Source organism: Oncorhynchus mykiss, chromosome 18, assembly GCF_057628025.1.
Source record: "Oncorhynchus mykiss isolate SJ-2025 chromosome 18, ASM5762802v1, whole genome shotgun sequence".
NCBI lineage: Eukaryota > Metazoa > Chordata > Actinopteri > Salmoniformes > Salmonidae > Oncorhynchus > Oncorhynchus mykiss.
In genome coordinates this window covers 36,382,275-36,410,059 of record NC_143039.1, presented here as the reverse complement: position 1 = coordinate 36,410,059, position 27,785 = coordinate 36,382,275, and the positions used below count along the sequence as shown (strand labels likewise).

At 43.8% G+C, this 27,785-nt stretch overlaps 2 protein-coding genes across 3 annotated transcripts; both read left to right on the top strand.

Moving 5' to 3' along the window:
• The first annotated feature begins 461 nt into the window (after positions 1–461).
• LOC110495973 (A disintegrin and metalloproteinase with thrombospondin motifs 1) lies at positions 462–7,783 on the top strand. The gene is made up of 8 exons (XM_021571543.3): positions 462–1,653; positions 2,746–3,089; positions 3,340–3,472; positions 3,622–4,079; positions 4,539–4,725; positions 5,041–5,219; positions 5,385–5,560; positions 5,805–7,783. The coding sequence occupies exons 1-8, from the start codon at positions 1,029–1,031 to the stop codon at positions 6,541–6,543; spliced, it is 2,841 nt and encodes a 946-aa protein (XP_021427218.3). The 5' UTR covers positions 462–1,028; the 3' UTR covers positions 6,544–7,783.
• Positions 7,784–9,923: 2,140 nt separating this feature from the next.
• Positions 9,924–26,765, top strand: LOC110495971 (cysteine and tyrosine-rich protein 1). 2 transcript variants are annotated; one of them, XM_021571542.3, is made up of 4 exons: positions 9,924–10,407; positions 13,707–13,806; positions 15,141–15,301; positions 23,377–26,765. In XM_021571542.3, exons 1-4 carry the CDS (start codon positions 10,326–10,328, stop codon positions 23,508–23,510), a joined length of 477 nt encoding a protein of 158 aa, XP_021427217.1. In that variant the 5' UTR covers positions 9,924–10,325; the 3' UTR covers positions 23,511–26,765. The 2 variants fall into 2 exon arrangements, with proteins under 2 accessions (XP_021427217.1, XP_090064457.1); XM_090208331.1 differs by having other exon boundaries at positions 10,010–10,407; positions 13,707–13,810.
• The last annotated feature ends 1,020 nt before the right edge of the window (positions 26,766–27,785 follow it).

Genomic DNA, 27,785 nt, shown 5'->3' with positions numbered 1-27,785 from the left:
GAGAGTTGAGTGGAGGAGATGCGTCCAAGGGACTATTCCACCTTAAGAACTCACCGGCCCCTCTGCGCTCCCTCTCCCCGAAGAGCTACGGAATCCCACCAGGCCGCCACGGCGCACGGCTCGCTTGACACTGCGGCGATGCAAACGACTCCAAGCTCCGGGTATCGAGCCCCGGTGCTATAGATGCCATGTCTGACATGCTATCCCCAGATCCCCAGTTTCACAGACACCACAACCCTGCCACATATAAACCACTGCTACCCTCATGAAGTATAATTTACATTCAACGTGTGGGTATAGCCTATATATGAGCACCGCGTAAAAGTAGCAGGGGCGAAAAGTATGAGAGTTTTTAGTGTAAATGATGAGAACATTTAGGGGGAGGACGGAGTATGGGAAGAGGAGTGAGGGCTATAGTCCCGCCTACAAGCGGAGCAGGGGGAAAAAAAGTTTCCTGGGCCAAACGCGTCCCACTCCACATTGATTGATTATTATGGCACGTCTCTATGTCTGCGTTTTGTTGCGCACGAGATTTTGCCTCTAAAAGATCAAAGCGGCTTCGGGAAGGGGTGGTCCCGAGTTTGGGGATATATAGGGAGCCGGGGTCTGTCCGCCTTTAATGCGAAATATGAGCAGAAACTAGACGGCACAGTAGAAAACAATTACTGCCCCGAAGTCACATAGAAACTCAAACAGCTGTTGAGTATTCAAGACAGGGCTGAAAGAAACACCAACGTTCCGAATAGTTGGAATTGATCTATTGCTGAGCTTTTTTCGAGCAAGAGAATATAAGACTCGAGCTTGAAGCACCAAGATATTAAGTCTGAGCTGTAGACTATTTTGAATGGGTTTTGCACTGGATTTGTTTCCGTTTTAGTTTTTTTTAGACTTACTTCATTACTGGAGGTGTTTTAGTTCTTGGACTGATGTTTTTTAGTTATTAGTGGAGTCTTTTACGGATTTTACTTGCTTCCGCCAGACACTTCAATATAGTTTTCTCTTTCAGTTAGAAGGGTTTGACACGGAATATGATGTCGTTCGTTTGCGTCTCGTTCAGTTTGATTACGGCTCTGTGCGTGAGAGCGGCGCACGGCACATGGGAGGAAAGTACAGTTGTACCGGTCAGACTCGACCCGGTTCGGCCTGAGAGGGAAGCCGAGCAGGGCCGGACCCTTTCAGTAGAGGAGCGAGAAAAGGAGTCGGAGATGCGAGTCTACCGGTTGGACGTATTTGGCAAACGGGTGGTCTTGAAGCTAGAGCCGGATCAGACCTTCCTGGCACCTGGGTTTGTGTTCCATGTGGTGGGAAGCCCCGAGTCGCAGGCGCAGCGGGAATCTGACAGCAGCGCAGCCGAGACTCGGTGCTTCTTCTCGGGCACGGTGAACGGGGAGGAGGACTCCGCAGCTGCTCTCAACCTGTGTCACGGACTACGGGGCGGATTCTACCTCCAAGGTGAAGAGTACTTCATCCATCCCAATAAATCGAGTGATGCACAGCCTATGGATGGGGACCTCCACCTCATTCGCCGGAGAGGTCGGGAATATTTTGCAGAGGAGAGCAGCTCAAAGTGCGGGGTCAACGAGGAAGAGGACAGGTTGCCAGAGAATCAGGAGACAAAAGTAAACCATGGAACCACTAACCCCGACCACCCAGGTATGCATTAACACTTATAAAACCTTTGACTTGTATCCATTTAGGAATATGCTGACTTTAAATCATATTCATAGGCCTACGTCTTTTAGTAAGAAAAACAATAAGCCAAGCTGTTCCACATTGTCACTTAGTTGTGTTATGTGTCTACATCATGTATGGCAAACGAAATGGACTCTGGACCAATTCCTGTACCCGCGGTGTCCTGGGGCTTCAATTCCTGGAACGGAGGATTTGTCTATCCAAACTACCTCAACTTCTGTCTTGGAGTGATCCGTAAAATACCCCTTTTACGCAAACATCTGAGACTCTAATAATTACACAGCGCAGGCTATATATTTAAATGTTGAGGTAAGGGTGGATAAGTCGATAATTTGACCGGTGCACAACGAGGGTTAACGGGGAATGGGCTCAGCTTTGACAGTATACGCAGGCAAGAGGGGGGAGGGTAAAGGCTCGGAGGAAGTGAGCGGGGAGTGAACGAGGGAGGGAGGTACGGGCCTGGGACGGGGGCTGGTGGGGGTGATACGTGGAAACTAGTCTCGCCTCCTCCTGGTACTGCACGTTACAGGTCAGCACTGTCAGACATTTTCCCAGAATTATTTTTCTTCCCCCTCTCACGCATAATTTCCGCCCAGTGAAAGTCAATTTGGGAATGTAGTCATTAGGAAGAGGGCCTCTGATGGTAAGACATCCCGTGAAGTTCCACATGTGTTTTTGGAACACTTCATATGTAATAATCACATGTGAAATACATGTGAGTTTTTGTAAGGGGCTGCTGAGTCACCCAACCAGCAAACACATCTGGAGAGATGATCTGCTCAGTGCTCAGTAGCTCTTCATCTGCCCTTGAAAATACACATTTGTAGCCTACAAACCCGTGATTGGCCTGTAGTATCACATGGTACAACTCACATAAAATCTCTTGTGACTACTCAGATATTTGCCATAAGCAATTTGACATTTCATCTTTTATGTCTAACAGTTCATCAATTTAAACCAGAGAAAACAGGCTCTCACAAGAGAGCAGTATTAAAAGTCTGATTCTAGGCCAGTTTGTCTGACCTCTCTCCCTTCTTCTCTCTTTCCATCCAGCCCACCACCAGAGGTCAAAGCGCTTCGTGTCCACGCCTCGCTTCGTGGAGATCATGATCGTGGCCGATCAGTCCATGGCCGAGTTCCACGGTGCCGGCCTCAAGCCCTACCTGCTGACCATCATGGCGGTGGCATCGCGCCTCTACCGCCACCCCACCATCCACAACTCCATCAGCCTAGCCGTGGTCAAGCTCCTGGTGGTTTACGAGGAGGAGAGCGGCCCCCAGGTGTCGTCTAACGCTGCCCTGACCCTCCGCAACTTCTGCCAGTGGCAGCGGCAGCACAACCCGCCCAGCGACCGCCACCCAGAGCACTACGACACGGCCGTGCTCTTCACCCGAACGGTATGTTGCTTTTGTATTTTAGCAGTTTTCACAATGTTTTTACACCAATGTTTACCGTGGTAACAGGCAACACCTTCACAACTACTAGGGTTGATTCTGCTTTCCAAATGGCACCCTATTCACTATATAGTGCGCTACTTTTGATTTTAAAACAGGGTCCTGCTATAGGATATCGGTTTTGTGTCTGTGTCTGTATGTGGGAAAGCAGTGAGTTTGACAGATGTGTTTTGTCCCTTCTCACCCCCTGTAGGACCTGTGCGGCGCCCACTCCTGTGACACACTAGGCATGGCGGATGTGGGCACGGTGTGCGATCCGGAGAGGAGCTGCTCCATCATCGAGGACGATGGGCTGCAGGCGGCATTCACTGTGGCACACGAACTCGGTAAGATGCCACCCTGATGCCAAGCTGAAACATGTGCAGAATATATTCACATCTCTGTCATTAGCCACACACAGTACACATGTCCTCTCTCAGTCCCAAACCAACCCTTGTCTCCCCTCTCTCCATTCCTCCCTCTCTTTGCGCTCTAGGCCACGTGTTCAACATGCCCCACGACGATTCCAAGCAGTGTGCCAGCGTCAACGGTGACCATTGGGGCTCGCACATGATGGCGTCCACCCTGTCCAACCTGGACCAACTCCAGCCCTGGTCGCCTTGCTCCGCCCTCATGGTCACCACCTTCATGGACAACGGACATGGCCAGTGCCTATTGGACAAGCCCCACAAGTCCCAGCCGCTCCCTGCCATGCTACCCGGAAACGTGTACGACGCCAACCGCCAATGTCGCCTGACGTTCGGGGAGGAGTCACAGCACTGTCCCGACCTGAGTACCACATGTGTGGCACTCTGGTGCACAGTGACCACAACCAACGGACTTCTGGTCTGTCAGACCAAGAACTTCCCGTGGGCGGATGGGACGCTGTGTGGCCATGACAGCTTCTGCCTGGCAGGACAGTGTCTGAGCAAGACGGAGGCCGCTCGTCACCAGGTGGGTGTTATAAACACAGCCCTATGACAAAGTCTTAAAGTCAATGGGAGCGATGGGATTGGTCCATTGGGGGGAAAGGAAGCATAATTCAGCTTTGGGATTGGTTAGTGTTAGCTACATTGGATTAGGTCCAATGTTATGTCTTTTTTAATATCAGGCTAGCTATTAGAGTGTTGACATGTTATAGGGCCCTCAAACTCAAATCTGGACTTTGAAGCCAGTTCCACTGCATTTTTCATTGTTCCCTTGTTATCAGAGACTGATTTAGACCAGGGACACCAGGTGTGTGCAAGTCATTATCAGGTAGAACAGAAAACCAGCAAGCTCCTTACCACATAGTGGCTAAAGTGAATGTTACTATTAGCTTTTTAGCTATAGGACTACCTATAGGACTATTGAAATGTTATATGGGCTAGTGTGTGTGACTATGAATAACGATGGCGTCCTCTCCTGTTGCAGACCCCAGTCAACGGTGCCTGGGGTGTATGGGGACCATGGGGAGACTGCTCCCGTACCTGCAACGGAGGGGTGCAGTACTCCTTCAGGGACTGTGATAGCCCCCTGCCCAAAAACGGGGGCAAGTACTGCGAGGGCAAGAGGATCCAATATCGCTCCTGTAACACAGAGATCTGCCCTGAGAGCAACGGTAAGAGCCTGTACTAGCCTCACTTATTACATACTTAGTTCATGCTTATTACATAGCTAATACACTAATGACTCTTATTACACACATTCATATATTTATACTTTGATATTATACATCCTTATTTAGGCACATAGGCCACTGACTTGCATATTGTACCCATACTTATACTTTCTACACATTCGAGAATAGCCATATTCGAATATCACAGCCTACTGTAAAGTAAACATAATGCTCAAGCTTAACTAACAGTGAATATCACACCTCTCTCTCTCTCTCTCTCTCTCTCTCTCTCTCTTCATCCCTCTTTCTCTAAAGGTCTGTCGTTCCGCGAGGAGCAGTGTCTGGCCCACAACGATATTTCGGCACAGGTGTCGTTCGGTTCGGGAGAGGGCGTGGAGTGGGTTCCCAAATATGCCGGCGTCTCACCCAAAGACCGCTGCAAGTTGGTTTGCCGGGCCAAGGGCACGGGCTACTTCTTCATTCTGAAACCAAAGGTTAGTCAGGTCACACCACAGACACTTTTGCAAAAATGTAGACAAACACTATCTAGGCTAACTAGGCTAATACTGTCTAGGCTAACACTGTCTCTAGGCTAACTAGGCTAAGCTAATGCTTATCTAGGCTAACTAGGCTAACATCTGTTTCTCTGCAACTGTCAGGTGGCTGACGGTACTCCCTGCAGCCCGGACTCCACCTCAGTGTGTGTGCAGGGTCAGTGTGTGAAGGCGGGCTGTGACCGAATCATCGGCTCCAGCCGTCGCTTCGACAAGTGCAGCGTGTGCGGAGGCAACGGCTCCACCTGCAAGAAAGTGTCGGGTGCCCTGGAGCGTGCCAGGTGAGAACAATGACCTATGACCTCAAAACAGCCATCTTTGACTTGAAATGACTGTTTTCTAGTTGAACCCATTTAATATATTTTACTACAGTCTGTAGAATCCTATCTTTCTCTAATGAATCTATCTCTATCACACCTCTTAGCACTGCCACATTTTTTTTTAACTCAGTCTCTTACTCTTAACACTTATGCATAACTTTTTACCCTTGGCTATGTTTGACCCTTGTGTGTTTCTGTCCCTCAGGCCTGGTTACCAGAACGTTGTGACCATCCCCGCTGGCGCCACTCACCTGGACGTGAAGCAACGTGCCCCCGGCGGGGGTCGCCATGACAACAGCTACCTGGCAGTGTTGCGCCAGGACGGCACATACCTCCTGAACGGCGACTACAAGCTGATGACTCTCGAAACAGACATCGCCCTCAAGGGGGCGTTGCTACGATACAGCGGTAGCTCCGCCTCCCTGGAGCGTCTACGCAGCTTCTCGCCCCTCCCCGAGGCCCTGACCATCCAGGTGTTGTCTGTAGGCGACTCGCCCCGCCCCCGTGTCAAATACAGCTACTTTGCGCCAAGACCCGTTTTGGTGTCACCTAGTGGCGGAACGGTGGCACGCCGTCAGTCCATCAATGCCATCCGGGAGCTGGGGGAAGCTGAGTGGACCCTGCGGGAGTGGGGCCCATGCTCGCAGAGCTGTGGGGGCGGTACTCAACAGAGGGAGGTGCTGTGTCTGGATCCCCAGGGGCGGCCATCGCGGGAGTGCCCGGAAGAGCTGCGCCCGTTGGCTTCATGCCCCTGCGCCCCAGACCCCTGTCCTTCGTGGTTCCTGGGGGAGTGGTCGGTGTGCTCCAAGAGCTGTGGCCGTGGGTTCCGCAAGCGGCCGCTACGCTGCGTGGGACACAACGGGCGTACACTCGCCCACGAGAGCTGCGACCATAAAGACAGGCCTCGACCACTGCTGGACTTGTGCAACCAGAGCACCTGCTAAGTTTGTCAGCCCACCTCATTATTACGTCCCTAAAGAACAACTCATGAAAGAAAGATAGAAAAAGACTAAAACAACCATATCGTCATGAACTTTGCATCTGAAAACACATTGACCTATCATGAGAATGTTTACATCCCAAGCAGAGTGCTTTCGTGGGTGTTTTCTGGGGTCCAATGGGTCCAAAGTGGCCGACTGATTGACTGACACTGCAGAGCCAACAACATCTCTCTCAATTCCCTCCAGCCACTTTGAGGTTAGACTTTAGTGTTGTTTGGGTCTGCTCCGTGGCACTGCCACCCCTAGAACACCGCATAGACTTGGTGCAGTTGCCTGCTGGGCTGGCACGGGGGCACATTGCAGGCACACTGCGCCCTTCTCCCTCCCTCCACCCCCCACCCATGTCAGTGGAGCTGAGATGGAGGAAGAGTTTAAATGGACACTTCTCTTTCGAAAAAGCATGCTGCTTTAGGTGCCAATGGCATGCTTGTGTTCGTGTGTGTGTGTGGGGGGGGGGGGGGGCAGTCTGTCCTAGCTGGACTGGACAGACATCTTGGGGGGGGACTATATGTATCACTGTACAGAATTGGTTACCTTGGGGTGAGGATGTATGTATATGTATTAGAAACAAATGAATGGTCTCACTGCCACACATTCCACTCCCTGTATCGGTTGGAGGCACTTCCTGTTTCAAAAGGTGCTGAACAAAAGACAATCCGGATTGTCCCTCCTAATCCATACGACTTTGTACGCAACCAAACTAACTCAATACAGTTCATTTCAATCAACTTCGGTCATTCCTGAACAAGTTGATATGTGCTGCTAACATTCCAGTAGAATCTCCCAATAGACTCATTCCAATACACGTATTATTCAAGATGCATCCTGGACTGAACAAAAAACAATTTCAAAGCCATATAACTCCGCCCCGTCCTAGACCAAAGAGGTGTGTGAGCAAGCGAACGCGTGTGTGTGTGTGTGGCTTCTCTCCTGCTACTACTTCATAAGTAAGTCTCTCCTGCCTTCCGAGAAGGTTTTTTTTTTATGATGACGTTTTGTACAGAATATCCAAACATTATTTATTGTTGTTAAGTATAATCTTGTTGCTTTTTAATATTATTGTTGTATTTTTATTTGTTATTATATTGAAATAACAGAAGGATGTAGAGTATATAGAGTATTTATACAGTATTATATATATGGTCCTAGGTTTATGAATAATAAAGTATCACGTTGACCTATATACTGTTGTCATGTGTGTGGTGTGTCTTGGTATTCTTACACATCCATACACACACACACACCTCAATATATCTGACTCTATACACACACCTCAATCTATTCCACTCTATGCGCGTGCACACACACTCACAAACATGTCCCTCGTCAGCAAATATATGGTGGATTTGTGTAATAAACCTAATCCCAATATATACTTAATTGTCTGATCACATTTCTCTTATGTAATAAACATATCATCCACTGGATGGCAGTGTTTCAGTGGCCCCTCCTGACTTCCTCTGGGTCTCAGGATAGGAATGCTGATCTCAAATCAGTCCCCCTGTCCATTTAATCTTATTCATTATGGTCTCAGCACTCCTATACAGGCTCTGATGTAGTATCAGTTTAGCCTTTTAGTCTATAATGAATTAATAGATAACATAGACAGCAGGAACCTGATCCTAGATCAGTACACTTATTCTGAGAGTCTTTATGAATACGGCCCCTGGATATAGGATTTGCAACAAAAAAAATCCATAATGAATAAGATTATATAGACAGCAGAGACCAGATCCTAGATCAGCACTCCTACTTTGAGATGCTTTGTGATTACGGGCCAAGACTCAAAGGAAGTCATTACGCTGTAATTATGGGAGAAGAAGACTCCAACATCACTGTAATTTGGGTAGCACCATAATGGTTCTCATCTCAAATGGCACCCTATTCCCTATATAGTGCACTACTTTTAATTGACCAGGGCCCATATGGCTCTGGTCAATAGTATTGTACTATAATGGGAATAGGGTGCGATTTGGGATGCATTCAGTGTGTCAGCAGATTCTGTAAACAACATGTTTGCAGAACAGAAAAAGAATGTCCTGGATCGGTATTCCCCATAAATGTAGCTTATGCTGACTATAAGAAAAAAAGAGCCAAAGAAGGGAAATGAAAAGAGAAGCCCAAACCTTTAAAGCTCAATGCTAACTTGTCCACATTACAGTGACATACCGTTTCAACCACTGAAAAGACTGACTTACAATTTATTTAAAGAGCATTTAAAATATACTACAACCGAGTCTGTATAGGATTAGATATATTAAATGCTGTGCTCTTCCCATAAGCACTGTGGAGTTGCCACTGAGTTAGCCTACCACAGTTGTGTTGCTGTTGTTGCCAATGGAAAATGCTTATTTCCTTGGGAACTGGGACTTTCTTTATAGAATACAATTACACTATTGTTGTACTTTTGTTTAGTTTTCCCATCTCTGCATGCCGGTGCAAGACAAAACGAAAAACTCCCACCAACACACTCTCAACTAATTATCTGCCGAAAACCCCTGGCATCTGTGAACAATTATGAATGGGTGGCATTTCTGTAAAAGGTCACGTTTCCCAATGAAGTTAAGAATGACAAGATGCCACTCTGAGGTGTTGGCGGGAAGTTGCCCCTAGACTATGGTCGTGGGTCAGTTTTGCATTTCCCCCACTAACGGTTAAGGTTATGATTGCGGGTGGGGAAGCTGATCCTAGATCTGCACCTAGAGGAAACTTTAACTATAATGAACGCATTACATTTTAGAATGAATCTATCTATGTATCCAAGCTCTCCTGTCATGCATCATGGCAAGCCAAAACCGCGATTCAAGCTTATTCTGTCGTTATTAGAATTAGGATATATATTCGTAATAAAGAGATACTAGACTGTTCTCACCTAAAACAATTAGTATTTTATGCAGAATGAGTGGGCCTATATTAAGGCATAACCATGTTTGACTGTCACACAAAGTAAATAGGCCTAGGTTGATTAAAGATGGTGTTTGAGAGGGAGGTCATTCAATCCTACAAGCTTGAGCAACCCATTTAGCCTACATTTTAGGAGATGAAATCGTTTAGTTCTAAGTTATATCAAACAAACTTCGTGCTCCTTGGACATTTAAAATAGAGGTTCGTGGATGTTTTGTATGACATATTGAGAGGGGCGGTGGATATGTTTTGGTTTCTGACTAGGGACGTTGGTAAACAGTGTTTAAAAAAAGTTTCCTCTCAAAATGATCCTGAGATGTGTGTGTACACGACATAGACCAATATATTTTGCATTTTCAAAGTGGTCGTGATAGTGGGGGCGGTGGCGTCCTTTATGTCGGAGAGATGCAAATGTTATCGAGGTACTTCCATCCCTTTTCCCACCCAGTCAACAGTAATTTGAGAAAATAGCTGCTGCGGGGGAGGGGAAGCCCTAGGACCTACTCCAAGGAAAAAAGGAACAGAAGAAAACAACGAGGAAAGACTGAAGGAAACACTTTTAGAGATACGAACACATGAAAGAAGAAACGAATGAGACTTTTCATTCTGATTTAAGCATTTTAATGACTGGAGCAAATATCCATGAATCTGCGTTCATGGCTCTCTTCGATTGAACTTTTTAGAGAACTCGATTGCGCATATCAGCGATGTTTCGGTGAGCGACTATATCCCATAGTCTTCTTCGTGGGCGCATATTAATGAAAAACACGGACTTTATCGTTTGGGAATAACTGTGAGCCACATTTAGAACAAGTAGGCCTATGTTATCAGTCGATATGGAAAGAACGGAGGCAGCGGGGTGGAAGTTCCTACGGGACTCTCTCCTACTTTGTGTTTTTGCCGGTAAGAGTTCGTTCATTTGTCCCTGGTTCTCTAGGATGCTTTATCGTCTTCAAATGTGTTATTATCAGCAGAAGTGTTCCTTTAACAATGGTTTACTTTTTTATTAGGCTAATTGTGAATGTGAACTCATCAACCCAATGCATGGATGGTTTCACAACGTAAACGAATGGTAGCTATCTAAATAAAACATTGCTTCAATGTAGCCGATCATTAACTTAGACACACTACCGTTCATGTACTCAATGGTAAAAGAGTCCCTCGATAAATAAAAGTGATGTAGCTTACCGTATGAATCGCCACCTCTACAATAAAAAAAAGGCTAAATTGAGTTTGAATCTCATAAATGTAACCAAACAATATGCATAAAACCTTATATCAAAACTCTGAAGTGATCTACATAGAAGAAGAAAAAGTGTGTGCGAGTTTGTGTGTGTGTGGGGGGGGGGGGTGGTACAAGCCTTGCTCAGCACTATTCGCAGAACTATACTGCCATTGTCCCCAGCGTAAAAAGCGACAGGACCCGGAGGTAAGGAGCTAGACCTCAAGGGACCACCCATATAGACTCCAATCGTTGGATGACATGCACATCAAAGTGGTTACACTCCACACTTCACAGGGATGTGAATATGTTTGCGGCTCAAACATATAAACAAGTAGTGCACTACTGTATATAGGGAAGAGGGATGTACCCAAATTATGTCTACTCTGTTTCAAGATTACTATTGTAGGCCCACACATGCCTTTTCAGGGTTGGAAAACAAAATCAGTCATCCATTTGTGAGGGATCTGTTGAAAATACACCAGCTTTTGAACAAAGTGAGAATAAAGCTGGAATGAAGATGAACATCTTTGAACACACACACACACACCAGTAATTTGTGGCAGTATGCTTGAAGGTTGAGAAAAAGCAGGGCTGTGTCTGGGTTAAATTATGTGGTTGTTGAGGAGGGCAAACAGTGAGATATAGGACACACATCCTTTAGACAGACCGTGTGTGTTCAAATACTATATAAAAATAATCCAATACAAAACCACAAGTAGTGTTTCCAAATGTCCTTTATTTCAAGTGCTTTATCATTTTGAGACCCCTCTCCCTGAGCCACCCCCTTCATTTCAAGTCACATATCTGTGTGTCTCTCCACTGAAGGACTCTCACCACCAGCTCTCCAAAGCCTCAGAGTGGTTGTAACCTTCAGTGCTTCATCTTTGTCGTGCTCACATACACAGAAGGTTTATACACAGGTTTACACATTTTTAGATTACATTTTAGTAATTTAGCAGATTCTCTTATCCAGAGCAACTTACAATGAGTGCATTCACCTTAAGATACTGTAGCTAGGAACGACAACACATCACAATCGTATCAGGTACAGTTTCCCTCAACAAAGTATTTATCAGCAAAGTCAGTTCTAGTGAGAAAAGAGAAATGCCTTTTTTTACACACACACACACACACATATATACACACACAGATAAGATTTACACACTCTCCACCCAACCAAGGCTGACTAAACCACTGAAAACCAGGGTATACAAAGGGGAACGCTGTGGTGAGAGGTATCTGCAGGTTTAGACTAGTGCAGAGAGAAAGAACACAGGTGAAGTTAGTGAATAGTGTAGTTGACTAAAAGTATACGCTTTCATATAAAGAAAATATTTTCTGAAATGTCTTGTATGATCTCCATTCACATAGCCCTGTTGTCACACAACTCATCTTATTGTTATAACCCTTTTTGATGTGTGGTGTTGTGTGCTTATCGGTTTAGGGTTAGGTCCCACTCTACAGGATGAATACCCTTTAAGGCTTAATGAAGCCTTCATAAACCCTCTATAAGGACTATATATTTCCACTTACAGTTGAATTCGGAAGTTTACATAAGACTTAGGTTGGAGTCATTAAAACTCCTTTTTCAACCACTACACAAATTTCTTGTTAACAAACTATAGTTTTGGAAAATCGGTTAGGACATCTACTTTGTGCATGACACAATTAATTTTGACAACAATTGTTTACAGACAGATTATTTCACTCATAATTGACTTCATCACAATTCAGGTGGGTCAGAAGTTTACATACACTAAGTTGACTGTGCCTTTAAACAGCTTGGGAAATTCCAGAAAATTATGTCATGGCTTTAGAAGCTTCTGATAGGCTAATTGACATCATTTGAGTCAATTGGAGGTGTACCTGTGGATGTTTTTCAAGGCCTACCTTCAAACTCAGTGCCTCTTTGCTTAACATTATGGGAAAATCAAAAGATATCAGCCAAGCCCTCGGCAAAACAATTGTAGACCTCCACAAGTCTGGTTCATCCTTGGGAGCAATTTCCAAACGCCTGAAGGTACCACATTCATCTGTACAAACAATAGTCTGCAAGTATAAACACCATGGGACCACGCAGCCGTCTTGCCGCTCAGGAAGGAGACATGTTCTGTCTCCAAGAGATGAACGTACTTTTGTGCAAAAAGTGCAAATCAATCCCAGAACAACAGCAAAGGACCTTGTGAAGATGCTGGAGGAAACTGGTACAAAAGTATCTATATCCACAGTTAAATGACTCCTATATCTACATAAACTGAAAGGCCGCTCAGCAAGGAAGAAGCTACTGCTCCAAAACCGCCATAAAAAAGCCAGACTACGGTTTGCAACTGCACATGGGGACAAAGATCGTACTTTTTGGAGAAATGTCCTCTGGTCTGATGAATACAAAAATATAACTGTCTGGCCATGATGACCATCATTATGTTTGGAGGAAAAAGGTAGAGGCTTGAAAGCCGAAGAACACCATCCCAACCGTGATGCACGGGGATGGCAGCATCATGGTGTGGGGGTGCTTTGCTGCAGGGGGGACTGGTGCACTTCACAAAATAGATGGCATCATGAGGTAGGAAAGTGATGTGGATATATTGAAGCAACATCTCAAGACATCAGTCAGGAAGTTAAAGTCAAATTCTTGTTTTGTGAGTTTATGTGCAATATGGTTGTTTTGCTCTAGCTAAGTTACTCTTTAAAAAGCCTTGATTTTAGTGACATTTCCATATTTAGAAAAGGTTAAATTAAGCGAAAGACAACGTTTTAAGTGTATCTGCCGTAGCTGCTCTCCATTATGTTTTTAACCTTTTGTAAAAGGAACATAGCATTGTGATTTTGTCCATTTAAAGGCTTTGGAAATCTTGATTCCAAAGAGCACACTCTACCTTTCTCTCAGCATGTTAGATGCTGAGTGAGTGTGTGCATATGTCCGTAGTAGAGGTAGGTGTATTGTATATACATATAATGTATTGCATCTCTCCTGCAGGTCACAGTGAGGCCCAGTGTGATGGCTGTGTGGAGTACTGCTGTGGAGGCTCTCCCCCTTTCTGCTGCTCCTACTACGCCTATATGGGAGATGTCCTCTCGTAAGTACACTACACACACACACAATGTCACCTTCTATACATACACACATGCTCAGTCACCCTCCATCTATAAACACACACTCCCCAACTACACACACACAAATTCACTTCTCTACCACTTCACCACCTGCCCTTTCCAAATGCAGCGTATGACCTCTCTGAGAGGTTTGACCTTCGTCATTTGGCTCAAGAGAGCTGGCCTCTCACTTTCTCTGTCCTCTTTCTCACCAGAGTATAACACATGCTACCTGCTACAGTCCACCAATGAAGATAATCATGATATTAAAGTGTTGTGTGTGCATGCAACGTTAATTCATGTCACATTTAAAATTCCCAAATTCACAGTTTGACTGTGAAAAAAAGTGCTATTGAAACTATTGCTAGTTTGACAAAAAAAGTGCTATTGAATAGGCCCATTGAATGTGGACTTGTTTTTTTCTGTCCATATAATGTAGCTCTTTCAAGGCCATGGTTGTCATAAGGTAATGGGGAGGAATAATGGTTCCTTGTTTCAGGAGAGATATCTCATCTCTTTCTACAGCTTCTCCACAGCCTTTTAAATGGAGTTTGACCACATACATACACAAAAGCACACAAATATGTACACACACTCACGCTAACACAGACACATACTCACACACATACACACAGGTCTGAGTCATATAATCAGATGGTTGAGCAGATCTCCATGGTTGCCCACAGACATGTTTGGTCCGGTGTATGTTATAGGCAGCTGCTCCCAGCCTTTTTCTCAGCCCTAGATGGCAATCCCAAAATGCACTGCTTCTCTATAGAGCAGGGTTGTATTCATTGTAGCACACTGTAGCAAAACATTTAGAAATAAAAACTGAAATGTTTCATATTGCACGTGTCCAGGTAGACCCTCCCTGTTTCAGTCAGTTTTTTTTTTCATTTGGTGTCTAGTGAATATGACCCAAACTTTGGGTCAATTCACATTTCAATTAAGTCACATCATACATTTACATTTGAGTAATTTAGAAGACACTCTTATCCAGGGCGGCTTAAATTAATGCATTCATCTTAAGATAGCTAGGTGAGACAACAACATATCACAATCTTAGCAAGTACGTTTTCCCTCAACAAAGTCGTTTTCAACAAAATAGCCTTTTTGGGGGGAGGGGTGGCCGTGGGGTTTATTTAAGATACTCTTTAACTCTTTAAGGAGGTAGGGAGGTGAATTGAAATTCCATGCAGAATTGATTTGTGAGAAGATTAATTGGATGAGATGACTTACCAGCAGCCACAAACTAGAATGAAAAGGGGAGAGTATTCAGTCAAAGTGACAAACGTGTGTTTGTGTGTACGTTTTCTAGGGGCACGGCGATATCGGGCATCGTGTTTGGTGTGGTGTTTCTGATGGGAGCGCTGGCGGCCTTCTTCCTGTGTGTGTGCATGTGTGTGAAGAATGGGCGCGGGGCCCGGGTGGATGTGTTCAACACCTCCTACATCAACACTGTGTCCCAGGGCTACCCAGGTGAGACTGATCTAGGATCAGGTCCCTCCTGTCCATATAATCTTATTAATTATGATCAAAAAGGCTAAACTGATCCTAGGCCAGCTCTCAGAGTCCATATGGTTTCAAGTTTTATTAGTCACATGCACAAGTACAGTGAAATGCTTAAAGTCCCAATCCAGCCATTTTTATCTCAATATCAAATCATTTCCAGGTAACAATTAAGTACCTTAATGTGATTGTTTTTCTATTCAAATGGCAAAAAAATAAACAAAATTAGCTTCTTAGCAAAGAGCAATATCTCAAGCAAGAATTTTTCTATTACTGTCTGGGAGTGGTCTGAGTGGGGAGGGGAAAATTGAAAATGATCTGTTATTGTCAGAGAGGTTTGGAACTCTCTTTCTTATTGGTCACGGAACAAAAATATAAACATAACATGTAAAGTGTTGGTCCCAGGTTTCTTCTTAAAAGATCCCAGAAATGTCACTCTAAAAGGGCATTATCATCATTTTCACAATTTCACGGTATTATTCCAACCTCATAGTGTGGAAATATACAGTATATAAAACAAGAAAATCACATTTGACTGCACTGGTCCTTTAACCCCTTATACTTGTGTAAATTGGCCAATGTGGATAGGGCCAAATGTATATTTAAGAATAACTATAAAAAGCATATGCTTTAGCATGATAGCAATTGAAAGAGAACACTTTGGAGATTATGGGGAAATTATCAGACCAAAGGTGAGGACAAAACAGTTCACCTTACACGAGACTGATTCCAAACATTACACTGTTCGATCAATCAAATTTATTTATAGACCCCTTCTTACATCAGATGATGTCAACGTGCTGTACAGAAACCCAGCCTAAAACAAGCAAGCAATGTAGGTGTAGAAGCACGGTGGATAGGAAAAACTCCCTAGAAAGGCCGGAACCTAGAAAGAAACCTAGAGAGAAACCTAGAGAGGAACCAGACTATGAGGGGTGGCCTCTTCTGGCTGTGCCGGGTGGACATTATAACAGAACATGGCCAAGATGTTAAAATGTTAATAGATGTCCAGCAGGGTCAAATAATAATAATCACAGTGGTTGTAGAGGGTGGAACAGGTCAGCACCACAGGAGTAAATGTCAGTTGGCTTTTCATAGCTGATCATTCAGAGTATCTCTACCGCTCTTGCTGTCTCTAGAGAGTTGAAAACAGCAGGTCTGGGACAAGGTAGCACGTCCGGTGATCAGGTCAGGGTTCCATATATGCAGGCAGAACAGTTGAAACCGGAGCAGCAGCATGACCAGGTGGACTGGGGACAGCAAGGAGTCATCAGGCCAGGTAGTCCTGAGGCATGGTCCAAGGGCTCAGGTCCTCAGAGAGAAAGAAAGAATGAAAGAGAGAGAATTAGAGAGAGCTTACTTAAATTCACACAGGACACTGGATAAGACAGGAGAAATACTCCAGATATAACAGACTGTCCCTAGCCCCCCGACACAAACTATTGCGGCATAAATACTGGAGACTGAGACAGGAGGGGTCGGGTGACACTGTAGCCCTGTCCGACGATACCCCCGGACAGGGCGAAACAGGCAGGATATAACCCCACCCACTTTGCCAAAGCACAGCGCACACCACTATAGGGATATCTTCAACCACCAACTTACTATCCTGAGACAAGGCCGAGTATAGCCCACGAAGATCTCCCCCACGGCACGAACCCAAAGGGGGGCCAACCCGCACAGGAAGATCACAGTGACTCAACCCACTCAAGTGACGCACCCCTCCTAGCCAGTGACTCATCCCCTGTAATAGGGTTTGAGGCAGAGAATTCCCAGTGGAGAGAGGGGAACCGGCCGGGCAGAGACAGCAAGGGCAGTTCATTGCTCCAGTGCCTTTCCGTTCACCTTCACACTCCTAGGCCAGACTACACTCAATCATATGACCTACTGAAGAGATGAGTCTAAAATATAGACTTAAAGATCGAGACTGAGTTTGCATCTCTCACATGGATAGGCAGATCATTTGCATAAAAATTGAGCTCTATAGGAGAAAGCCCTGCCTCCAGCTGTTTGCTTAGAAATTCTAGGAATAGTAAGGAGGCCTACGTCTTGTGACCATAGCGTACGTGTATGTATGTATGGCAAGACCAAATTGGAAAGATGGGTAGGGGCAAGTATTAAAACCTTGAAATCAGCCCTTGCCTTAACAGGAAGCCAGTGTAGAGAGGCTAGCACGGGGGTAATATGATCACATTTTTTGTTTTTAGTCAAGATTCTAGCAGCCATGTTTAGCACTAACTGAAGTTTATTTACTGCTTTATCCGGGTAGCCGGAAAGTAGAGCATTGCAGTAGTCTAACCTAGAAGTGACAAAAGCATGGATTCATTTTTCTGCATAATTTTTTAACAGAAAGTTTCAGATTTTTGCAATGTTACTGTGAGCGGACCAAGTAATTGGGCGTCACTCTAAAGCGGAAAGGTGGAATAAACGAGTCAGGAGTAGGTTTTCTTGATTGAACACAGTTCTCTATTGAGGGCATTTGGGCAACACAAACACTCCAACATAATCAATGAATATCTCCCAAGGACAAAACATACATCTTCTTCTCCAGATCAAACAGGAACACAATACGATTATCTTTAAACTACAATAAAAGCCACAGGATTGCCACCATCTTAATGGTTCTTCATGGATAGCTCCTCTGTCTCGGTGGCCATCTTCCAGAGATAGTTTTTCCCCCCTTCTCTCTGCTGGTTCCATACTCTCTCTTATAGGGGAAGGAGAATATGTCATTAGTACCGTCAGCTGTGCTTAATTGCCTCTGGCTACCTTGCCTCCCATGCCTTGTTGGGCTACTATCCGTGAGCCCAGCCTGCCCTCTAGTGGTCCTTCCACATTACATAGATGGAAAAAAGCTGTCTTTCAAACAGTCTTGATATTTTCTTCAAAAGAGAGATCAGGGGCCCAAAGTAACGCAGAGGTCATTCACAGTTTTACTTGAGATGACTGTACAACGATCAAGATTAATTGTCAGACTCAACAGAAGATGTGTTTGTTTCTTGGGACCTAGAACTAGCATCTCTGGTTTGTCCGAGTTTAAAAGTAGAACATTTGCCGCCATCCACTTCCTTATTATATCTGAAACACAAGCTTTAAGGGAGGGCAATTTTGGGGTGTCACCATGTTTCATCAAAATGTACAGCTGTGTGTCGTCCTCATAGCAGTTAACATTATGTTTCCGAATGGCATCACCAAGAGGTAAATATATATATAGTAAAAACAATAGTGGTCCTAAAACGGAGCCTTGAGGAACACCAAAATTTACAGTTGATTTGTCAAAGGATAAACCATCTACAGAGACAAACTGATATCTTTCCAACAGATAAGATGTAAACCAGGCCAGAACTTGTCCATGTAGACCAATTTGGGTTTCCAATCTCTCCAAAAGAATGTGGTGATCGATGGTATCAAAAGCAGCACTAAGGTTTAGGAGCACGAGGACAGATGCAGAGCCTCAGTCTGACACCATTAAAAGGTAATTTACCACATTCACAAGTGCAGTCTCAGTGCTATGATGGGGTCTAAGCCAGACTGAAGCGTTTCGTATATACATTGTTTGTCTTCAGGAAGGCATTGAGTTGCTGCGCAACAGCTTTTTCTAAAATGTTTCAAGAGAGGCTTTATTACTGCCACTTTTAGTGAGTTTGGTACACATCTGGTGGATAGAAAGCCATTTATTATGTTCAACATAGGAGGGCGAAGCACAGGAAGCAGCTCTTTCAGTAGTTTAGTTGGAATAGGGTCCAGTATGCAGCTTGAAGGTTTAGAGGCCGTGATTATTTTCATCAATGTGTCAAGAGAAATAGTATTAAAAAACTTGAGTGTCTCCCTTGATCCTAGGTCCTGGCAGTGCTGTGCAGACTCAGGACAACTGAGCGTTGGAGGAATACACAGATTTAAGGAGGAGTCCGTAATTTGCTTTCTAATGATCATGATCTTTTTGTCAAAGAAGTTCATGAATTTATCACTGCTGAAGTGAAAGCCATCCTCTCTTGGGGAATGCTGCTTTTTAGTTAGCTTTGCGACAGTATCAAAAATACATTTGGGATTGTTCTTATTTTCCTCAATTAAGTTTGAAAAATAGGATGATTGAGCAGCAGTGAGGGCTCTTTGATACTGCACGGTACTGTCTTTCCAAGCTAGTCGGAAGACTTCCCGTTTCGTGTAGCTCCATTTCTGTTCCAATTTTCTGGAAGTTTGCTTCAGAGCTCGGGTATTTTCTGTATACCAGGGAGATGTTTCTTATGACAAATGTTTTTAGGGGTGCGACTGCATCTAGGGTATTACGCAAGGTTAAATTGAGTTTCCCAGTTAGGTGTTTAACTGACTTTTGTACTCTGGCATCCTTGGGTAGGTGGAGGGAGTCTGGAAGGGCATCTAGGTATCTTTAGGTTGTCCGAGAATTTATAGCACGACGTGGTTGGGGTCTGAGCAGAACTCCTTTCTAGGGAGTTTTTCCTAGCCGCCGTGCTTCTACGCCTGCATTGCTTGCTGTTTGGGGTTTTAGGCTGGGTTTCTGTACAGCACTTTGATATATCAGCTGATGTAAGAAGGGCTATATAAATACATTTGATTTGATTATTTGTTGCGATTGCAAACATAATCAAATGTTGGTCCGATTAGGATTATGGATTAGGATTAACTCCTGGATTATGAGGAAAAACATTAAGATCCACAACATTTATTCCACGGGACAAAACTAGGTCCAGAGTATGACTGTGGCAGTGAGTAGGTCCGGAGATATGTTGGACAAAACCCACTGAGTCGATGTTGATTTTATGTGCAACTTACATTTACTTTTCTTTCATTGAAATGGAAACAACATTGATTCAACCAGTGTCATTAGCTAGGTTATAAAATACAATCTTACCGTGTCAGGCTTTCAAAAGGCACTTCAGCCAAGCAGATTGTAATTTTGATGCACATGGAATGGAGTCATTAGCGCATTCAAGTGCTTGTTTAACTGGAACTAAAAAGGAACATTGTTACATCAAATGCCTGTTTGCCTAAGACTGATGCCATGCAAGCGCTTGTATGCATGTACTCATGCATACACACACTTGCATTCAAACGAACACACATGCACAGACACGGACACACACACATACACGAATGTAAATAGTGCCACACATGCACACAAATGCATACAGTTGGCCTAGCTGTCATGATTTTTGTTTTCTGTTGTCCTTTGTTTTTGTTTTTTTCTCTCTTTTGTTCTTTTTGTTGGTTGTTGGCGTATTGGGTCGGTGGTGGTTTTGGTTGGGTTGGAGGGGGATGGTGGCTTAGGGGGGATAGAGATGGGGGGGGTGGGGGGAGGTTTTTTGAGGGGAACTTATGGGAGGGTTCTTGGATGGTGAGGGGAAGCTCTCGAGGGGATCTGTGGGGGGGGATCTTGGATGGTTGGAGGCCTGGCATTTGAGAGCTTGGGCCGGTGGCCGAGAGGTTGCTGGTTCGGGTCCCCGATTTTACTGGGTAGGGATCTATTCTTGTGCTATTGGGCAGGGCACTTGACCCTGGTTGCTCCTGTGGGTCGCTCTGGGTGGGAATGTCTGCTAGATGACTGAAAGTAATGTAAATGCTGAGCAGCTTCACTGCAGGTAGATTGTATGTTAAAAAGGTGCATGTTCTGTGGATATTTATTTATATAATATGACAAACCATAGGCCCAATCTGTTCAGGACAACCCAGGGTTTAATGCATGTCATCCTTGTAACTGTGAATCAAACATAGTGGTCACAAACGTTGATACTGAAAATTACATGAGTTTCCAAATATGGAAAAATGAAGTGCACATTTGTACTCACGGGTCTGTGGTTTCCTTGTATGACATCAAAGCTGTATTTATTATAATCCTCAATGTCTCATCTTTCAGAACACATCCACTCCTCTCTATTTACAGCATTTCCCTCACACAGACAACAACAAATGTGCAAAAGTAGCACAATTAGAGGGAGGAATGGGAGGATCTTGTCAGTGCTCAAGTTTATAACTGCTGTCAGTCAAAACCCATACACGCTGTGAAGAGGAGAACCTGAGCTCTGACGTCATGTATAGCATGTTACTGTACAGCCACTGCAGGCGCTTATCAATGCCATTTTCAACCCGTATACAGGATGACAGGGGCTGTGAGTAGGAAGGGTTACTACCTTGCAAGCCCAGTGCAGTATTCACTATCAAAATACTATAACAAAAAAAAAACTGAGAAATAAAGGAATAACAAAACATAAGACTGTAAGCTATATACAGGGTCAGTGCCAGTACCAAATGTACAATATGCAGGGATAATGGAGTAGTTGGGGTAGATAGGTACATGTAGGCAGGGATTACGAGAAAGTGACTGGTAGCAGGATAAATAATAATAATAATAATAGTAACCAATATAGCAACAGCATAAGTGTGCATGATTGCGAGTGTATGTATGTGGTTGTTAGTGTGTGCATATGGGTAGAGACCTGTGAGTGTGCATACAGTACCAGTCAAAAGTTTGGACACACCTACTCATTCAAGGGATTTTCTTTATTTTTACTATTTTCTACATTGTAGAATAATAGGGAAGACATCAAAACTATGAAGTAGCACATATGGAATCATGTAGTAACCAAAACAGTGTTAAACAAATCAAAATATATTTTATATTTGAGATTCTTCAAAGTAGCCACCCTTTACCTTGATGACAGCTTTGCACACTCTTGGCATTCTCAGCTTCATGAGGTAGTCACCTGGAATGCATTTCAATTAATAGGTGTGCCTTCTTAAAAGTTAATTTGTGGAATTTGTTTCCTTCTTAATGCGTTTGAGCCAATCAGTTGTGTTGGGTCAAGGTAGGGTTGGTGTATAGAACATAGCCCTATTTGGCAAAAGACCAAGTCCATATTGGATACTGGATCTCATTATGTCCACCACAGGAAAGGAAGATCCTGAGTTACCTCTGCTGCAGAGGATAATTTCATTAGAGTTACCAGCTTGAGAAATTGCAGCCCAAATAAATGCTTCACAGAGTTCAAGTAACAGACACATCTCAACATCAACTGTTCCGAGGAGACTGCGTGAATCAGGCCTTCATGGTCGAATTCCTGCAAAGAAACCACTACTAAAGGATACCAATAATAAGAAGAGACTTGCTTGGGCCAATAAACGTGAGCAATGGACATTAGACCGGTTGGAATCTATTCTTTGTTCTGATGAGTCCAAATTTGAGATTTTTGGTTCCAACCACCGTGTCTTTGTGAGACGCAGAGTAAGTGAACGGATTATCTCCATTTGTGTGGTTCCCCAATGTGAAGCATGGAGGAGGAGGTGTGATGGTGTGGGGGTGCTTTGCTGGTGACACTGTCTGCGATTTATTTAGAATTCAAGGCACAGTTAACCATTATGGATTCCACAGCATTCTGCAGCGATACACCATCCCATCTAGTTTGCGCTTAGTGGGACTATCATATATTTTTCAACGGGACAATGACCCAACACACCTCCAAGCTGTGTAAGGGCTATTTTACCAAGAAGGAGAGTGATGGAGTGCTGCATCAGATGACCTAGCCTCCACAATCACCCGGACGGCACTCCTACTATGAGACTCTTTATGAATACGTGCCTTAACCACTGCGCCTCCACTAACTGGCTGAGCCGAAAACCAATTTACCCGTTTCCCTGCAGTGCAATGATTCCATCACTAGAGGACATTGCTCCTCCACCAATGACCAACACATACTGAAGTCTAGAATGTTTCTACCAATGCAGGCTGCTGAGGGGAGAACAGCTCATAATAATGGCTGGAATGGAGACAATGGAAGGGTATCGAAACGTTGTACTCCTATAGCTGCTGCCAGCCTCCTCTGACTCCATTCCAGTCTCTACTATGAGCCATCCTCTCCTCAGCAGTCTCCACTGGTTTCTAAAGCCCATCAAAACAGATACAATGACATGGCAGGGTCTGTTGTACTTGTATGTTGTATGTGTGTATTGGCATAATCTTTCTTTATCCAGCAACTACTGATGATAAACACTTTTCTCTCTCTGTGTCTTTCTGCCTCTCTCTCTTTCTCCAGGACCCCCACCTCCCTACACCTATGACTATGAGATGTACCCTTCGGCCATGCGCCCCCCTCCCTACACCCCCACCCCACCCAGGATAGACAGCTACTCACCTCCCCCTCCGTATCCGAGCTGTAATCGCAAATGACTTGAAGACAAAATGGAGAATCCTGCCCAGGCTACTTGCCCTTCTGAAGGAGCACATCTTGGATTAAGTTTATGCAGTGTTCTAGCAGAGAAAGATGAGACTGTAAGCATTTCCTTTCGAACATCTGGGTCACTTAAAATGACTGCATGTGGACTGGACCACTTTGACCTCTTCTTGTGGGTGTGATTGGGTCAATTGAACTGACTGGTGTCAGTCGGGGGGGGGGGGGGGTGAACCTCAATCACTTAAAATGACTGTTAAAAATGACACTTAAAATGACTGTGTGGAATGATCCACTTTTGACTATTTGATGTAGGGGTGGTGGTCAATCTAACTGATCAGCTTTTCAGGGGTGAATACCACTTTAGTTGTATTTGACTCATGATAATGAATGAGTGAGGGAACAAAGTTGTACCATTTCTCTGGTAGAGATGACTGTTAGCTGGCTTTCCTTCAGGTCAGTGCTCTTCCCTATCTTATTTCTACAAGGCAAAGGAGAGAACTGTAGCCTCGTCCTAGATATGTTTGTGCTGTATTACCAATTGCTTCATGTGGAAATTACCTGAGGACATGGCGAGACAGCACACACAAATCTGGGACCAGGCTAGGAAAACTGTGTAAAAATATGAATTGTACTATAGAAATAGGATGGTAAACATACGTGTCCGGGGTGAAGTTTCCCCTAGGTACAGATATACAGTCGTATCAGCTTCCCCTCCCCCAATCCTAACCTTAACTATTAGTGGAGATAGTACAAAACTGATCTAAAATCTAAATCAAACTTTATTTGTCACATGCGCCGAATACAACAGGTATTATACCTTACCATGAAATGCTTATTTACAAGCCCTTAACCAACAATGCAGTTCAAGAAAGAAAACAATATTTACCAAATAAACTAAAGTAAAAAATTATAAAAGGTAAAACAATAAAATTACAATAACGAGGCTATATATGGGGGGAACCGGTACTGACCTCCTCCTCTGACCTCCTATAGGCAGTCTCAGAATTGTTGGTAATCTGGCCTACCACTGTTGTGTCATCAGCAAACTTAATGATGGTGTTGTGTTTTGCTGGATCTGTTGGGGTGGTAGGCAAATTGGAGTGGTTCTAGGGTGTCTGGGAGGATGCTGTTGATGTGAGCCTTCAAAGCACTTCATGGCTACCGATATGAGCGCTACAGGTGGTAATAATTTAGGCAGGTTACCTTCACTTCCTTGCGCACAGGGACTATGGCGGTCTGCTTGAAACATGTAGGTATTACAGACTCGGTCAGGGAGAGGTTGAAAACGTCAGTGAAGACACTTGACAGTTGGTCCGAGCATGCTTTGAGTACACGTCCTGGTAATCCGTCTGGCCCAACATTCAGCTTTGTGAATGTTGACCTGTTTAAATGTCTTGCTCACATCGGCTACTGAGAGCATTATCACACAGTCTTCCGGAACAGCTGGTGCTCTCATGCATGCTTCACTGTTGCTTGGCTCGAAGCGAGCATAAAATGGATTTAGCTTGTCTGGTAGGTTTGTGTTACTGGGCAGCTCATGGCTAGGTTTCCCTTTGTAGTCCATAATAGTTTTCAAGCCCTGCCACATCCGACGAGCGTCAGAGCCAGTGTAGTAGGATTCAATCTTAATCCTGTATTGACGCTTTGCCTGTTTGATGATTCGTCTGAGGGCATAGTGCGATTTCTTAAGTGTCGGATTAGTGTCCCACTATTTGAAAGCGGCAGCTCTAGCGTTTAGCTCAATGCGGATGTTGCCTGTAATCCTTGACTTCTGGTTGGGATATATACACTACGGTTCAAAAGTTTTGGTCACTTAGAAATGTTCTTGTTTATGAAAGAAAATTACATTTTTTTGTCCATTTACAATAACATCAAATTGATCAGAAATACAGTGTAGACATTGGTAATGTTGTAAATGACTATTGTAACTGGAAACAGCAGATTTTTTAAATGGAATATCTACATAGGCGTACAGAGGCCATTATCAGCAACCATCACTCTTGTGTTCCAATAGGATGTTGTGTTAGCTAATCCAAGTTTATAATTTTAAAAGGCTAATTGATCATTAGAAAACCCTTTTGCAATTATGTTTGAACAGCTAAAAACTATTGTTCTGATTAAAGAAGCAATAAAACTGGCCTTCTTTAGACTAGTTGAGTATCTGGAGCATCAGCATTTGTGGGTTCAATTACAGGCTCAAAATGGCCAGAAACAAATAACTTTCTTCTGAAACTCGTCACACTATTCTTGTTCTGAGAAATGAACGCTATTCCATGTGAGAAATTGCCAAGAAACTGAAGATCTCGTACAACCCTGCTTACTACACCCTTCACAGAACAGCGCAAACTGTCTCTAACCAGAATATAAAGAGCAGTGAGAGGCCCCGGTACACAACTGAGCAAGAGGACAAGTACATTAGTGTCTAGTTTGAGAAAGAGATGCTTCACAAGTCCTCAACTGGCAACTTCATTAAATAGTACCTGCAAAACACCAATCTCAACGTCAGCAATGAAGAGGCGACGCCGGGATGCTGGCCTTCTGAGTTGCAAAGAAAAAGACATCTCTCAGACTGGCCAATAAAAATAAATATATAGAAGAAATAATATGGGCAAAAGAACAGACACTGGACAGAGGAAAATGGGGAAAAAAGTGTTATGGACAGACTAATCTAAGTTTGAGGTGTTCAGACCACAAAGAAGAACATTCATGAGACGCATAAAAAAAATGAAAAGATGCTGCAGGAGTGCTTGACGCCATCTGTCAAGCATGGTGGAGGATATTTGATGGTCTGGGGGTGCTTTGGTGGTGGGAGATTTGTACATGGTAAAAGGGATCTTGAAGAAGGAAGCCTATCACTCCATTTTTGTCCAGTTCGAGGTGAGTAATCGCTGTTCTGATGTCTAGAATTATTTTCAGTCATAAGAGATGGTAGCAGCAACATTATCCACAAAATAAGTTAGAAACAACGCGAAAAAACTAACATTTAGTTAGGAGCCCGTAAAATGTCAGCCACCCCTCCGGCGCTATTGTCCAGATCAGCATCTAGGGGAAACTTCACCCTACTCTGATCAAGGCTACCTGTATGTGCACAGTGAAGACAGGTCTTGACCTGCTCTCGGAGGACTGGGGAATGATGGGTTAATGATGAAATTAATCCTGTGATGGTGATGTTTCTCAACAATCTTTCAGTGTTTATATGTTGTCACTATGAACATGTGCAGGATTAAAGTTAAATTAAAGTTTCCAAATCATATTGTCTACTCTGCCTCAATAAATACCCAAGAAAACATCTAAAGTCAGTACACCAGTCAATAAGGAAGTACTCAAAAATCCCTCTTGTTGTTAGTAAAGTCTAATTAAAATGAAGACGATTTAAATTAATTGTGCCTACTCGAATTTGCACAATGAGCTGTCCATTGATTGTGCAGGGTCTGCTGCTACAAGGTTCAGCACCACAATGTAAGTTACTCAAATCTGTCTTATTGTGAGGTCAATAACTAATAAATACATCATGTGCAAGAAACATATATTTTTTATGAAATTAAATTATGGTAGTAGCAAAGTATCAAAGTGGACCTCTGGTTCTCATTCTCATCTTCACGCTCTCCTCAAACTGAACAGAACATAGGCTAGTCCTCACAAAATATATATTTTTTTATAGGCCTATTATTTTCGGAAGAAACCTTTGACTCTTGAACTGCCACCGTAGTGGTAAAGCAGTGTGTAATGCAGCCAAGGTTTGTTTACACCACCATTATGGTAGTAGCAAACTATCAAAGTGGACCTCCGGTTCTCATTCTCATCTTCACGCTCTCCTTTGCTCTGTGCTTCTCCGAGCATGCACATCCTAGCCTATAGACTATACGCTATGGATAAATGGATTGAGACCACACTAAATAGCCTATAGGTGCAACTGATATTGCACGCCCAATGGAGAATCAGAGATAAGACACACATCGATATATAGCCGAATAAGCAACTCATTCTAAAACACTGAGAAATATTTAAATCTAATCAATTACAAATTACATGACCCTCCCCTGGACTAGATTTAAAACATACTAAACCCTCCCCTTGACTGCCATTTAAAAAGCATGACCCTCTCCCAAGTTTCCTCCAGGTAACCATTCTGTAAATTTTGATCCGTCCCTAACTCATACGCATTTATGTACTGAAAATGGGAATACCTGTGTAAATAGTTAGTTTACAGATAATTTGTAAATCCGTAATAAGAAATAATGATTCATTACGTATAAACTGGTATCTATAGC

Coding starts and splice junctions, on each gene's coding strand:
- LOC110495971 (XM_021571542.3), top strand. CDS start 10,326: ATGTTATCAGTCGATATGGAAAGAACGGAGGCAGCGGGGTGGAAGTTC. Junction 13,807..15,140: donor TATATGGGAGATGTCCTCTC/GTAAGTACACTA, acceptor TACGTTTTCTAG/GGGCACGGCGATATCGGGCA. Junction 15,302..23,376: donor TGTGTCCCAGGGCTACCCAG/GTGAGACTGATC, acceptor CTCTTTCTCCAG/GACCCCCACCTCCCTACACC.
- LOC110495973 (XM_021571543.3), top strand. CDS start 1,029: ATGATGTCGTTCGTTTGCGTCTCGTTCAGTTTGATTACGGCTCTGTGC. Junction 1,654..2,745: donor CACTAACCCCGACCACCCAG/GTATGCATTAAC, acceptor CTTTCCATCCAG/CCCACCACCAGAGGTCAAAG. Junction 4,726..5,040: donor GATCTGCCCTGAGAGCAACG/GTAAGAGCCTGT, acceptor CTTTCTCTAAAG/GTCTGTCGTTCCGCGAGGAG.